Source organism: Hakea prostrata, chromosome 1 (genome assembly GCF_041222555.1).
Source record: "Hakea prostrata isolate BN-2017 chromosome 1, UWA_Hpros_2, whole genome shotgun sequence".
Lineage (NCBI taxonomy): Eukaryota > Viridiplantae > Streptophyta > Magnoliopsida > Proteales > Proteaceae > Hakea > Hakea prostrata.
The window spans coordinates 13173643-13187520 of NC_142600.1; the positions used below are offsets into that span (position 1 = coordinate 13173643).

General features: G+C 37.1%; 1 protein-coding gene across 1 annotated transcript; it reads left to right on the forward strand.

Annotated features, from left to right (window-relative positions):
- Window positions 1-620: 620 nt before the first annotated feature.
- Window positions 621-13875, forward strand: EMB1345 (Transducin/WD40 repeat-like superfamily protein). The gene is made up of 10 exons (XM_089164181.1): window positions 621-1030; window positions 1155-1301; window positions 1561-1779; window positions 1916-1980; window positions 4850-4915; window positions 5039-5104; window positions 6851-6913; window positions 10870-10939; window positions 12306-12389; window positions 13628-13875. The coding sequence occupies exons 1-10, from the start codon at window positions 827-829 to the stop codon at window positions 13697-13699; spliced, it is 1056 nt and encodes a 351-aa protein (XP_089020307.1). The 5' UTR covers window positions 621-826; the 3' UTR covers window positions 13700-13875.
- The last annotated feature ends 3 nt before the right edge of the window (window positions 13876-13878 follow it).

Sequence of the window (13878 nt, forward strand, 5' to 3'; positions counted from 1 at the left end):
GCTAAACCAACTAACTAGAACTGAGGTTAACGAATTCTAAAGTGACTATTGAACTCGAAATCTCTTGAGCGTTAGATTCAAGAACAGTTCTCAAGCTAAATATGTTTATTTGCTATCTTTTTAAATTATCAAAAAATTCGACCTTCATTTGTTTCAGTACTAATATAAAAGGGATTTTTGACGGTGACAATGAGCCACTAATACAAGAGTAGAACTAACCATCTAAGGTCAGATCTTGCCACATCGTTAATACCGTCTGATTCATTGTATATTTGTACGTCACATACACCATAAACAATGATAGATTGCTAGATTTTTTTTTTTTTTGGTCTGCCAATCTTCTTTATATTTATTCCGGTGGTCCCCTCGACCCATCTAAACTGGAACCTGTATTTTGATGCTTGTGGCTGCCCCTTCCCAAGGGGTTTTCATTTTAAATAAATTCATAGGTTCACCAAAAAAAAAATTAATACCTTCTGATTCATTGTATATTTGTACGTCACATATACCATAAACAATGATAGATAACTAGACTATAATCCAACCACTCTTAATTAGAAAACAAAAAAATATATTATATATTAACTAATAAAAGACTAAATGTTACAGCACGAGTTTTACAGTTTCCACACGCCTGGATCGTTCCTCCGAGGTTTCGGCGTTCAGTCTGTGGCATCTGTAGTTGTTTGAGTAGAGTCGCGCGAGATCGGAGTCGGCGAAAGAAGCTGAAAGATACAGTGGTTTTCGTTTTGCAGATCCGTTTGAATCACCCGACTCGATCACTACATTAGTTAGTCCACTGTATTCTGCATTACAGTATTCTCTCATGGAGTTAATCGATGGAAATTTCCAATTGAAAGAGATTCAGAAGCTTGAAGGCCATACCGATAGGGTTTGGAGTCTCGCATGGAATCCCGCTACTGGCGTCGCTGGGGTTCCGGCTATGTTGGCCTCGTGCAGCGGCGACAAGACCGTTCGGATATGGCAGCAGAATCCTTCTGGCCGGTCGGCGGGTTCTTGGGATTGCAAGGTTTGTTTTCTAACCCTCTTGGTTGATCGCTCGAAGTAGCTTAGGTATTTATGACTATTATTTTGCTAATTTTGTGGGTATTTTGGTGGAATAATTGTTTATTTGGATGGTTACAATTTGGCAGGCCGTCTTGGAAGAAACGCACACAAGAACTGTTAGGTCCTGTGCATGGTCTCCGTCTGGGAAATTATTGGCCACAGCAAGTTTTGATGCTACTGTTGCTATTTGGCAGCAAATTGGAGATGATTTCGAATGTGTTTCAACCTTGGAGGTACTCCTCTAACTGTGTGAAAGTACAGTCTTGCTCTTTTCTGATGTTTATTTGCTGCTTGTTAACCTCTCACTCGGTCTCTAGAACCCTATCATCGTTAGCATAGTTCAGTATGCTGTGCGATCAGGACATTCTCGCATTGCTTTCTGTAACCAAGGCTGTTGTGGCTTGAGTTATAGAGAACGTTGTTAATAGCGGACTCATTTGAATCCACTCCTCTGCCTGCAAGGCATGATAGCTTCTTTCATTTTATGTATAGGGCCATGAGAATGAAGTCAAAAGCCTTTCTTGGAATTCATCCGGTTCTCTCCTTGCCACATGTAGTCGAGATAAATCTGTTTGGATATGGGAAGTTCTGCCAGGGAATGAGTTCGACTGTGTTTCAGTTCTGCAAGGGCATACGCAGGACGTGAAGATGGTTCAGTGGCATCCTTCTGTGGATGTTCTGTTTTCTTGTAGCTACGATAATACTGTGAAGGTATGAATTTAGTGAATTATAGCTTCCCTTTTTGAGGGACCAAAGTAGTAGAACTGGTTGGTTTCTCAATCCATTTTCAACAACTATTAGTGTGGTTTACTGATGATGAACATGAGACTCTTTTGTTAAATGACAGATTTGGGCTGAAGACGGAGACAGTGACGATTGGCATTGTGTTCAAACTCTAGGTGAACCTAACAAGTACTATATCTTAACATCTCTGCTTTATCTTCGTGAGTACTCTCCTAAGCGGAGTTTCCTCATGCTTCTTGCTATTACCATTTTTTTCTGGTTGTAATTTTTCAGTTTTACCGTAGTTGGCATCTCTACTTGAAATTTGTTTTCCTTGTGTGTTCCATCCACCATCAGTCTAGCAAAAACAATGCTGGAGGATGTTGATTTGTCCCTTTCCCAGATTACTGGATCCCCATTGCTTTTCTTCTTTGTCTGAATCTTATTGATTCCGCATACCCGTTGCTTTTCTTCTTTGTCTGAATCTTATTGATTCTGCTTTTGGAGGAGTGACCAGGCTGGTTATTCATCGAAAGATAGACTTCACTGGGGATCATGTCTTTCTGTTTGGTTCTGAACTGTCAACTTAGCTTTTCCCCAGTGACCTAACTTTATCCTGTTTATACATTTACTGGTTATATTTGACCCCATTTGTTGACTGAGTCAAGATTTCTATTGGCGAGTTTATATGTGTTATGTAATGCCTTGTTTGTTGCTGGTTTGGATGTGAGTTGAGGCTTTGACATAGGTTTCTTGGATACCCTTGGATTCAACATAATGTGTTTACAGTATCCAGACATAATGTGCTGGAATGAAACAAAGATGATAATGGTGATTCAGTAAAATAAGATAGCGGCACATTGTGTGGAGGTGATGCTGTTGATGATGATTGACAGTCTTGTAAGTAGAATGTAGCAGGCTTAAAGTTTCAGTGCTGCTTGATTCTCAGATTTTTTTTTCTTCTTTCTTGTGCATGGACTTGTCCATTCAGTGTCAGTGCTAACCTAGTTAATGTTCCCATTTTGGCTCAAACTGTTCAATCTTGTTTTTCTCCCCTCTGGAGAAAAGAAAATCGTTAGTTGGTGTGAAATAGAATGATTAGGTGGTTAACCATTATGGTCCTTATGTATGACAGGAACACAGAGTCAAGAACGTACGCAAGAATAGAGATTCTGATAGGAGAAAGAAAGAAAGAAAATAGACATCTTGCTTGTTTGTGACCTGCTTTAACAGCTGACCTGAGCAATTTTGGAAAATGCAAGCCCTAAGCGAATCGGATAAACGCTTCGATTTGTCAATGATGGTCTGAATTTCAGTAGTCACTGTAGCCTCCACATTAACAGCTTCAACGAGAAATAAGGAATCCTGCAACACCTTAAAATAATTCAGACTAACAAGCTACATGGACTCCTCCTTGGAGAGCTAGAGCTTCAGATATCAGAACAGTTGAGATGGATTGACTGGCTGACTGCTGCATTTCCAGCCTCAAACCCTTCATGACTTCTTAAAATTCCTTGCCCTTCTACCGCATTGTTCTTACTATTCCTGGTCCATCAAAATTTAAATTCATTCATATGATGGAGGAGCAGCCCAGGGGGATAATAAATTGTATACTGATGCTGTTTAGATTTTGATGATGCAATAGCATCCAGCCCCTTTCAGAGATGAAAGAGTGGTAGGTGCGACTCCTACCTTGAATGAGTGATACTTGATGACACTTCTGGAGCTCTCATTTGATGCTATCTAACTCAGCCTGTTATAATTCTGCTTTTGTATTTATTCTTTCTTCCACTGAAGGAGTATATAAATGCTTCATTTGCTTTCAACCATCCCTAAACACATCTGATCCTGACCTTGGTCTTGCCTCAACTCATGCATCATGGCATGCTGTTAGAATGATATATCATTTGATTGTTGTGTCTTGTCTAACACTCATAATGACAGGCCATTTCCAATGTTCACAGTTTTAGATTCTAGTAATTTTTTATGGGGATTTGAAGCATTAAAATGGAGAAGGATTATGAGTTATGCTTGGGAGGATTGAATATTGATTTTCAGGCTGGATTTGGTTCTGGGCTCCCCAGGTGCAATTGAGCCCCCCTTGCTCAAGCATTGTGAGTTAATGTTATCAGGTAGGGTTTATTGAGTATTGCATGAAGTGGTCTAATTACAGGTTTGGCAGGTTATCTATTTTTCATTTGACTTCTATTTTGTAGGCATTGAATTGGGACAAGGGATTAGAATGTCTGAGTTACCAAACTTGGGCTGGATGTTATATATATGCATGTATGTACATACCCCTAAGAATTTAGCAATAAAAGGCAAGATTTCTGTTAGTAATCAATGGCAAAAGTGGATGTTACCTTGAGTAATTATCATTCCCTTTTTGAGCTCGTTATCTTTTATGAATATTTCATGCAGAGGGTAATTGATGGCAGCGGGTAGATTATGGTCTGTAAGCTTCAAGAAAGATGGAAAACCTAGCACTAGAAAGTAGTCACTGTCAGGACAAAAGTAGATGAACTGGAAATCCTTTATATCATGCTCTAAGTTTTCATGAGGAAAGTGTAGCTTAGGTAGTAATCTACTGACTGAAGTCTGTTCTGGACAAACATGAGCTGCTGGTTTGAGCTCCAAATTGAATATTTCTGGGATTCTTCAGGAGGTTCTCTTTGTTTTTCCAGGAAGTAGAATATGAAATGCATCCAATGCCTAACATTTAACAAGCAACCAGAAGCATTTCAAGTATGATAAATCATTGAAAAATCAAGTGGTGGCTGCAAAAGATTAGTGCAGGTTTTAATCCTTCTATATATGTGACTTCATGTTTGTCCTCTGCATTATTTGTGCAAACTTGGTTGCACTTCTCTCTTGATACCCATAGTAAAATTCGAGGAAGGAAGAGTACCTCTACTTTTAGAGTTTTTTGTTTTTTTGGGTGGAGTTTGGTTCCCAGATTTGATCTAGATTTTCTCATTTTCTCTAGATCAAATCTTTTATGCATAACTATCTATAAGTTTTACAGCATTCCTGAAATAATTTTCTCCCTCTCTTTCAGTGGACACTCATCCACAGTTTGGGCTCTCTCTTTCAACTCTACTGGAGATAAAATGGTAACTTGTAGGTATGTAAAACTTTTATAGAATTTATTCTTTCTTTAGGGTTGGCTCCTATTTTATTCTTGTCAGTATTGTTATCTTATACTGACGCTGCTGACAAATTTGAGCTAATAATGGTGTTCATGCAGTGACGATCTTACCTTAAAGATATGGGAGACTGACAGACAGGCAATGAACGATGGATTTGCCCCTTGGTGAGGAAATGTTGCCCTTTATTCTTAGTAAAACTTTGCATCACTGTTGTCATATCCTCCTGGACATGTTTTTTTTTCATCCATTTAACACAGGTAATAGTAATATATAATTTAGCTACTTTTTGGTAGAATTAGTAATTTCTGGTCAGATTTGTGAGGTTTTCTGCAGTTGATGTGCTAAGATTAATTTATTGCCTCAGACTAGTAGAAACTTGAGACCTTTGGTACCTCTCTAGCAGATTATTGTTTACTTAAAAGCTTATTTATTTGACAAGGACACTCTGTCTTGATTGTATTTGTCAAAATGATTGTAAAGTCAGTCAGATGCTGGAATTGTAAGATTGTCAGGGGTTTACTAAAAGAACCTGAAGTATTAGCACCAGCTGTTGATTGGGTTAGCTTTGTTGGAACCATTTGCAAACCAAGACTTGCCCATATGTCATCATATTTGATGAAGAAAGTTGATGCTGCCTACTTCTCTTTTTTTTTTTAAATGGTAAAGAAAGATATGTTACCTCAAGATTGAAGTATTTAAGTTTTTCCCGAATAAGAAAAGAATTTCCCCACTTACCATACCCAGCTACCTAGTGATTAAAGATGTATAGTTATGAGGTATACAAAAAGAAAATGGCCTCTGAGACCCAGTTAGGGAGGTTGGTAGTTAATATATCATGGCATTTTCCCCTTGCTTTATCCTTAGGAACTATGAAATTAAAGAAACTGCAAGTTTTCCTCCTTCATGTGCGCAGTTCCAATTTCTTGATTCTTTCATTGCATTTTTCATTTTAAAAAATTTAGCCAGTGGTCATGCATAACAATATTGTAAAGAATTTTGTTCTCTCTAGGACTAATCCATCTACTTTCTAGCACCAGGAGGCATCATGGTTTTGGTTCAACTAATTCTAGCATAGCTGCCAATTAGATTGTACTTGTACAGTTGTACTTATCACTGGTTATTCCTTGTATTTGATTTTTGAAATAATTAACATGGCTGATTGTCATTTTGCCCCATTTTTTGTGATTTTATTTAGGGAAAATTACTGTTGCCTCCCTATACTATAGCTTAATTACTACCTTATCCCCTATACTTTTTGAAGTTACTAATCCAACTTTAGATTTTACCTGTAATTATTGTTGCCCCCCTACTGTTAAACTCGGTTAATTAAGTGATGATGTCGCAGTTTTTATTAATTTAAAAATCCCAAAATAAACCTAAGGTTTTATTCTACTCATGTACACTTCATATTAAATTACATTCTTACTTTAGTAATTAGGAAAAAATTAACCCTAATTTGGTAGCTCCTTTTTTTTTTAGCTTTTTTATATTTACTTTTCAATTTGGTGTTATTTTTCAATAATTCTTATTTACTTTCCATTTTGATGTTATCAATTTTAGGAAGTTCCTACTTCCATTAGGTTTTCATTTATTTACTATCTAATTTGGCATTATCAATTTTAGGGAAGTTCCTTTTCTTAGCTGAGAAAAAAATTAGGTAGTCTTTTTTTGGAATTCAAAATGATAAGAATACAATTGTAAAATTGGTACTTGATGTGTTTTTTTTTTTTCTTTTCTAAATGAGGATAGTATTGTGTTTTGACTTCTTAATTTTTGAAGGACAAAATAGACATCAAACACTTAAATGTGACGGCCTCTTAACACTGTTAGAATGGGGGGGGGGCAATAGTAATTATCCCTTTTATTTATTCTTTTTGCTGTGCTCTAATAAGGACCCCCCTTCTTCTCAGGAAGCATCTTTGCACTCTTGCTGGATATCATGATCGGACAATATTCTCAGTTAATTGGTCAAGGTACTAAATTATACAGCTCTATAATTTATTTATGGCTGTCTCAAGGTAATGACAATGTTGTCAAATATATTGTCTTAGATACAGAATTTTTTGCTCCTTTCCTTTCTTTCAGTAGAGTCTAATTAACACTTAAATTCTACCCTTTTATCTTTTGAAAGGAACACCAAATGATCTCTGTGAGTAATTAAGTATAAGCAGTTTTTTCTCCAAGTTTAACCAAGACCGTGCGAATCTTTCTTCTTGTTTCTGAACTTCTTTGATTAGCTTTCTCAGAAGTGACACTTACAACACAAAGATGTCTTTAGCTCAAGGTCTCACTAGTCTGATGCTCTGGTTCTAGTTTTTCATAATTCATAGTCTTCTCTCTTGGAATTCTTTATTAGAAAGGACAGGCAAAGCCCGAAGGCTGCTATCCCAATAGGCCAACAGGTGGAATGAGGAGAGGGCCTGGCAATCATACCACTGCGGTCAAAAAAACGTGTTCCCTTCAGATAACACACACCGTAGGCTCGGCCTTCTTTGTTTTCAATGAAAAAGAAATCCAATCTCGATCTCCGAAAGCCTTTTCCCAGATCAAGGGCCCCACTTAAGTTGAAAATTTATAGTTTCTTAGTAAGGCTTACTAGATCTGTTCGTCCTACTATGGTTAGTTGTCTGAATTAAAGCCTTCTTGTTTATAGGTGTTTGATGCAGGACCCAACCCTTCCCACCCAAAATGGAAGTTTAGACCAGGAGAAGCCCCAAGGGCTGCTGCCAGCAGCACTTGAATAAGTGGACATTGTCCATACTTGGGTTTTTTCTTTTATGCATTTTGTGATTTTCAATTGTGCAGGAGCTGTTTTGTGATTCTGTCCAATCGCAGGGGCAGCCTAGTCCCTTGATAATTTTCATTTAAAATCAAATTTTGTTTCTAAGGTGAAACCCATGACTTTGGGTTCTACTCCATGTATAGGTCTGATTTATTAAGATCTAGTTAGTTGCTGCTTTCCTTTTCTAGTCCTAGTCTGTTTAAGGGTTCTAGTCCCATTTGAACTCCTTTGTTATTGTCATAAATTACCAACCCAATTTGCTTCTGCAACTACTGTTTTGTTCAATTGGTCAGAGATGGGTCCAAGACTCCAGGATTGGAGAAAACTAAAGTCTTAAGGTGAGATCAAGCCTAGGTCCTTGCAGTGGCTGAAAGGACAGCCTTCCAAGTTCCATCTCTTATCAATCAAGCAAGTACAAGGCTCCCTATCCAGGTACCTACCAGCCTAGACCATCTCCCTTCTCCTAGTCACCATTAATTTCTGCTTTTAAACCCTACCCCAGTTTTGGTCCTTTCTTTCCTTCCATTATCAGGATTTTTCATATCTTCAAAACTACCCATCACAATTCCATCAAACTGCAGTCAGTGCTCCATCACTCCTTTGATCTAAATTGCAGCCAATACCTACCAGCCTAACCCTGGTTACGCCCATTCTCGAATTAGAACCCCTCCCCCCTTGCCCCCTACTCCAAAATCAGATTTCCTACAACTCAATTTCTAACCAATCCAAACTTGATGAAACTCGGTGAGCATCTCCTATGCAGCATGCACTAGGTTGATTCTAAGTTTCTGCCCATCCCACATCCATTAGGTCCCCAAATTCAACTCAAGACAATTGCCCCATATCACCCTATCTTTGTCTTATGTCTTGAAATCCCCTGAAACATAGCCTAAACCCTTTGAATTTAACCCAAGTCATCTCATGCATACCTATTAGAACCTATCTGTCACACCCATAGTTTTAGAGGTCACAAGTTCTCACCGGATGAGGCCATACCCCATAAGCCATAACCAAGCCTACCCTAACCCTTATTTTTGGAGCCTCGAGTTATTTGACCTAAGATCTTGGCAGCTTGGTCCTCCTTCAATTGAGGCTACATCAGCATTTGGACATTTTTCATCCATCCATTGACATTCTTACAGTGCCAATAACCTTGTTGAACAACTTGAAAAATACATCAGGTAAATCCAAGGGGTTGCCCACTTTCTGCCCTGCATTCCAGAATTTCAGTTTTACTATGTTCTCCAAAAGGTTTCCTACCTCTATATTTCTCAAAGCCTTTTCAACTGCAAACCTACGTAATTGAAGTACATTTTTATGTTTGGTCTCTTTAGTGTTGATTGTTCATAATAATTATTTACCATCCAGTTCTCATTTAAATAACAGCTGAAAAGATCTCTCGTCATATTTCTCTAACTTCTTATGCCTCTACTCAGGGTCTTTGATCTTCAATCTTAGTGCAAATGACACTAGATGAGAATTATTGATTTAGGACATAATGGCAACAAAACAAAGTTATTTGTCAACAAACTTATTCCATTATAAGACGAATGACATAAAAAGGCTAATATATCCAGTTAGGAGATGGCTCAGTTGAGTTGCTAGGAATAACCGAAGATGCTTCTTTACATTTAATAGAATATGAAGAGTTATTGTTGATAGTAAAAACAAGCTTATCCCAACTTCGAAAAAACATAAAGACAAAATGATTTACTGAGTCTCTGCACAGTTGATCTTTGTTAGAGATAATGAGTAAAAATGATATAACACAATAGGGGGAGTCCCCCCTTATGGTGGTTTCCTTGTTGGTTTGGGTCTTTGGTGTTAGTGGTTTCCTTATTGGGTCTATGGTCATTAGTGTCCTAGTCTAAGTAAGTTTCCTACTAAGGTTTAGGTTTAATTAGGAAAGTGTTGAGAGTGATATTTGAGTTTTCTTTTGTAATCGTATTTCAGTTTAATATAACTATGTGCTTGCTGGTACGGTAGAATACACAGATGCTATCACCTAGACTTGTTCTTTTTTCTTCTCCCTCAATCTCTATTTCTTCTTCTCTTTACCTAATACTTGTTATAGATCTTGGGATTGTTTATATGGTATCAGAGCTATAATCAATTGTTGGTTTGAGAGTCACTTAGGTTTCTAGTTTGAAAAACAAGACCCTAGTTCAATGAAGAAGATGAACTAGAGTTCCCATAAAGATTTATTTTCAGTTTCTGTCAAGTTTCTTTGGTCAATTTGGATTTGACACATTTTAAAAAAAAAAAGGGCTAAATTTAAGCCAAAAAATAATGGAAACAATAAAATAAAGCAAGTCTAGGAATCAGGAAACTGAATCAGAAACCAGAATCCAGTGTAGAACCAGAAAACCAAATCAGGAATAGAACCAGAAAACAGATTCAGCAACAGAACCAGATAATAGAATCAAGAATAGAACAGTATCAGAAAACAAACCAGGAGTTGAGCCCAAAAACTAAATCAGAATTTGAACCCAGAATTGAACAAAAACTGAACCCAAAACTAAACCAAAGCTGAACCCCCAAAAAAAAAAATTGAACCAGAAGCTGAACAAGAAAACTGAACCAATAAATAACAACCGAACTAGCAGTTTTAAAATAAACGGCAAACCCCTCATCTTCTTCGTCAACCTCTGTTTATTCTTCTCTTTACCTAGTACTTGTTACAAAATTTGGGATTATTTACAATTTCCACGTGTTATTCATTTTTTAATTGGTAGAGAATGTCACAAGAACCAATATTGTTACCTGATTCTTACAAGGTCCTTGATTTATGCATTCCGTGCGCAAAGAGCGTCCTTGCAGAGCTTTGGACCAACTCCCCGATATTAAAATGTTTACTGAATCAAGTATTTCTCAATTGGAACTTGGAGGGGATTATGTCTAGTTGTGGCTCATTTTTTGAGCCTACCAAGACTCCTTAGACTGTCGATGTTAATAGCTTGAGGTTTCATCCACACATCTGCTGTTTTAGTAAGGGTATACATATGGGTATTGATTGTCTGGGCAAAGTCTTGCTTAAATATATTGGGCTGCTTATGTTGTGTGCAATTGGGAAACAACATAATATCAAAAAAAGGTCATTGTTCTCCTTCTTTTAGGAATTTATTTTGTTCTTTTTGAATTTGACAGGGAGGGTGTAATTGCTAGTGGAGCAGCTGATGATGCTATTCGTCTTTTTGTTGAAAACAAAGACGGTTCGGTAAACCCATCATATTCCTCTTGCAATTTTCATATTAGCTCTAGAGCTAAGAGCTCAGCTGAACTGCTGGGTGCAGTTTCTTATAACTTGCTTTTGCCATTGATACCGTATCTATTGCCCCATTATGCATTGAGAGGAAGGTTTATTATTAATACTATTGTAGGATTTAAGTTTGTTGATAAAGAAGAATTAATATATAATATTGATATATTCAGAATAACTACCATTTATACAATAAAGTCTGCATGTCATGCAGTGAAATTGAGTTGCACGGTAATACATTTCTCTATGGTGCATGTTCTCTTAAAAGGAATTTGGTTGACAATGTCACACATTTTGAAACCCTGTTGATTATGAACCCAGGATACATACCTACTATATGATGGTTAAATAGAAGATCCAATTCTAGTGTAGCTTGAAATGATATCAACAACTAGGAACGAATTAATGCCTTCTAAAGAAAAGCAAAATAAATTCCACTATTGACCATGTTGGGTTCACCCTTTTTCTTTATCTTCTTTTTTGAGTTGATTGGGTTGCTAAATGTGAGGAAAGAAGGAAAAAGTTACCAGCCAGCCAATTGGATGCAGTGTCTGAACTCTGAAGTACAGCAATTTTGAAACTGAGAAAGGTGTCAATCCCTGCCAAACCTGGTGCAGCTGTTGAAATTGCTTTGTTTCCAAAGCTATAGTATTACTCTATTTCTTTCCAGCACTTCCATGGTTGCAGATTGGTGGTTTGGAATTTTGCAATTAAGAAAACACCAAAGAGAATTGCCAATAAAGGAATGGAGAGAGAAATTCTTGGACAATTTTTTGGTCATCTCATCCTTTTCGTATCTGTCAAGTTGACACTGAGGTGATCTGATGTTTTCATTACTGTTAAAAGCAGATCTTAGGGATTATGGAAATTGAAAATAGTATAGGAAAGAACAAAGGGAAAAAAAGAAAAAACACAATGAAACTTACATATTTCACCAATAAACCTACATCCATGGGCAAAGACGATCAGTGAGAAGCGTATAATCTGTAGTCCATAAAGCAAGGCCTAAAAAACTTACACCCCTGAAAAATCTCCCTTAGAGTATCTGTTCTTTATAGTTAAGAATATAAATTTATATGATGAAAATTTCCCTATCTCTTTCTAGCTAATCCTTGTACTGAAAAAACAATTCTAAAAGAAAAACAATTCTAAAAGACAAACAATATAGAAACAGTTTCTTGAATTATGTTTGGACAAAGGTGTCTCATACCAGTTTCTATATTGACCTCTCTCAATATATTCTTTTTTAAGGTGTCTTTATAAACATTCACTGACTGTTGATTTCCCACTTCTCTGAAGATCTTTAACTCTACCCTTCTTGCAGATTGATGGACCTTCCTACAATATGCTGTTAAAGAAAGAGAAGGCCCATGACATGGATGTAAATTCCGTGCAATGGAACAACACGGTAAGCTGTATGCAGTAGGATATTATCATGGAAATTTACTAATATCAAACAGTTGATATAGGTCCTATCTAGGTAGTTCCCACAATTAGAAATGAATATTTTTTTTATAAAAGTAACTCCATAATTCTTGTTATCTCCCATAGCAATTTGCTACTTTAGTGATTATGCAATACAATTTGTTGGGATCTTTAGTCCGGAGCCATGTTTTAGGAAGAAGGTCCTTTTCCTGGTATTCTGTGGTCTGGAGTATTTTAAAGCGTCAGATTATTGATACTATTAATGTGTATTATTACAGCATAAGTTTCATGTTTTCTCCCTGTCTATATTAAGATGTGATATGGCGTTCATTTCATTTACTTGTCTTCTGGTAGTCAGCAAGCTGTAATGTTGATGTCTTCAGAAATGGGTTCAGCAGCCATGTCATATTGGCATTAAAGTATCTTTTGGATACACAAAGATGCTTTGGACTTCTTGGATTGTGATATAATGGTATTGGATGATTCTTTTTCTAGCTATATTCTGGATTGGTGGGTCCAGGGTTGAATTACTCTGTTCATAAACTACAACATTTCCCCTATAGTGCAGTGGAAGTAAAGTTTACAGGGCAATTTCAACTGCTTCATCAGTACTTGCTCCTGTATGTTGGTCAAGGAGTTATAGGAGCTTATAGTGTCAATGCCAGCATGGCCTTCACCCTGTAAGATGAAATATTCTTCTTTTCTGGACTGAAAATGACAATTGAAATACAGGAGAGGAATTTATAAGTCAAGTAGGTTTATTCAATCCTTCAAGGCACTTGTCATCATTTCATTAGAACAGAGGGCAGAAATTATAACCTTCTTGGATTATATCCTAGTTGTCAATGTAGATAAGCTGAGATTACTACACAATCATGGTGAGAGAAGTGTGGCCATCACCTTCGTTGGAACCTAACCATGCAATACTTCCCCCCCCCCCCCCAAAAAAAAAAAAAAAAAGATAAAAAGAAAACCTACCCTAAGAACCAAACTACTCTTCTCCGGCAGCCACTCATCTCCCCACAGAAAATATCTCGACTATTTTAGTAGACTTGTGGTTGTACTCGCAGACACCACAGCCCAGATACAAGGTTGTACTCACAGACACCACAGCTCACACACATCTACGGTAATTGGTGTATTCCACTATTCCTGATGTTGGACCAGTGTATTATTTAGACCTCATTTCCTGTTTTTTTTTCCTTTCCTGATGTTCTGCAGGATTCCTGTCTTTTAGCTTCAGCAAGCGATGATGGAACAGTGAAGATATGGGAATTTGTCTCAGTACCCTGACACAATCACTTCATTCTCATTATTGTAATATGGAATTGGCTTGTGTATTTATGGAATTCTATTCTATAAGCTGTTCATTAATTTTTAGTTTTTGAAGCTTGAACAGTTGTATTCATGAATAGGAGAATGGAATGTTTATCGACTGTTGTAAGAGGGGTAATTCTCGCCAACAGTCCGCA

Excerpts from the sequence above, each read along its gene's own strand:
- EMB1345 (XM_089164181.1), top strand. The coding sequence starts at position 827 with ATGGAGTTAATCGATGGAAATTTCCAATTGAAAGAGATTCAGAAGCTT. Across the intron at positions 1,981-4,849 it reads ACTCTAGGTGAACCTAACAA|TGGACACTCATCCACAGTTT; the intron begins GTACTATATCTT and ends CCTCTCTTTCAG. Across the intron at positions 6,914-10,869 it reads TTCTCAGTTAATTGGTCAAG|GGAGGGTGTAATTGCTAGTG; the intron begins GTACTAAATTAT and ends TGAATTTGACAG.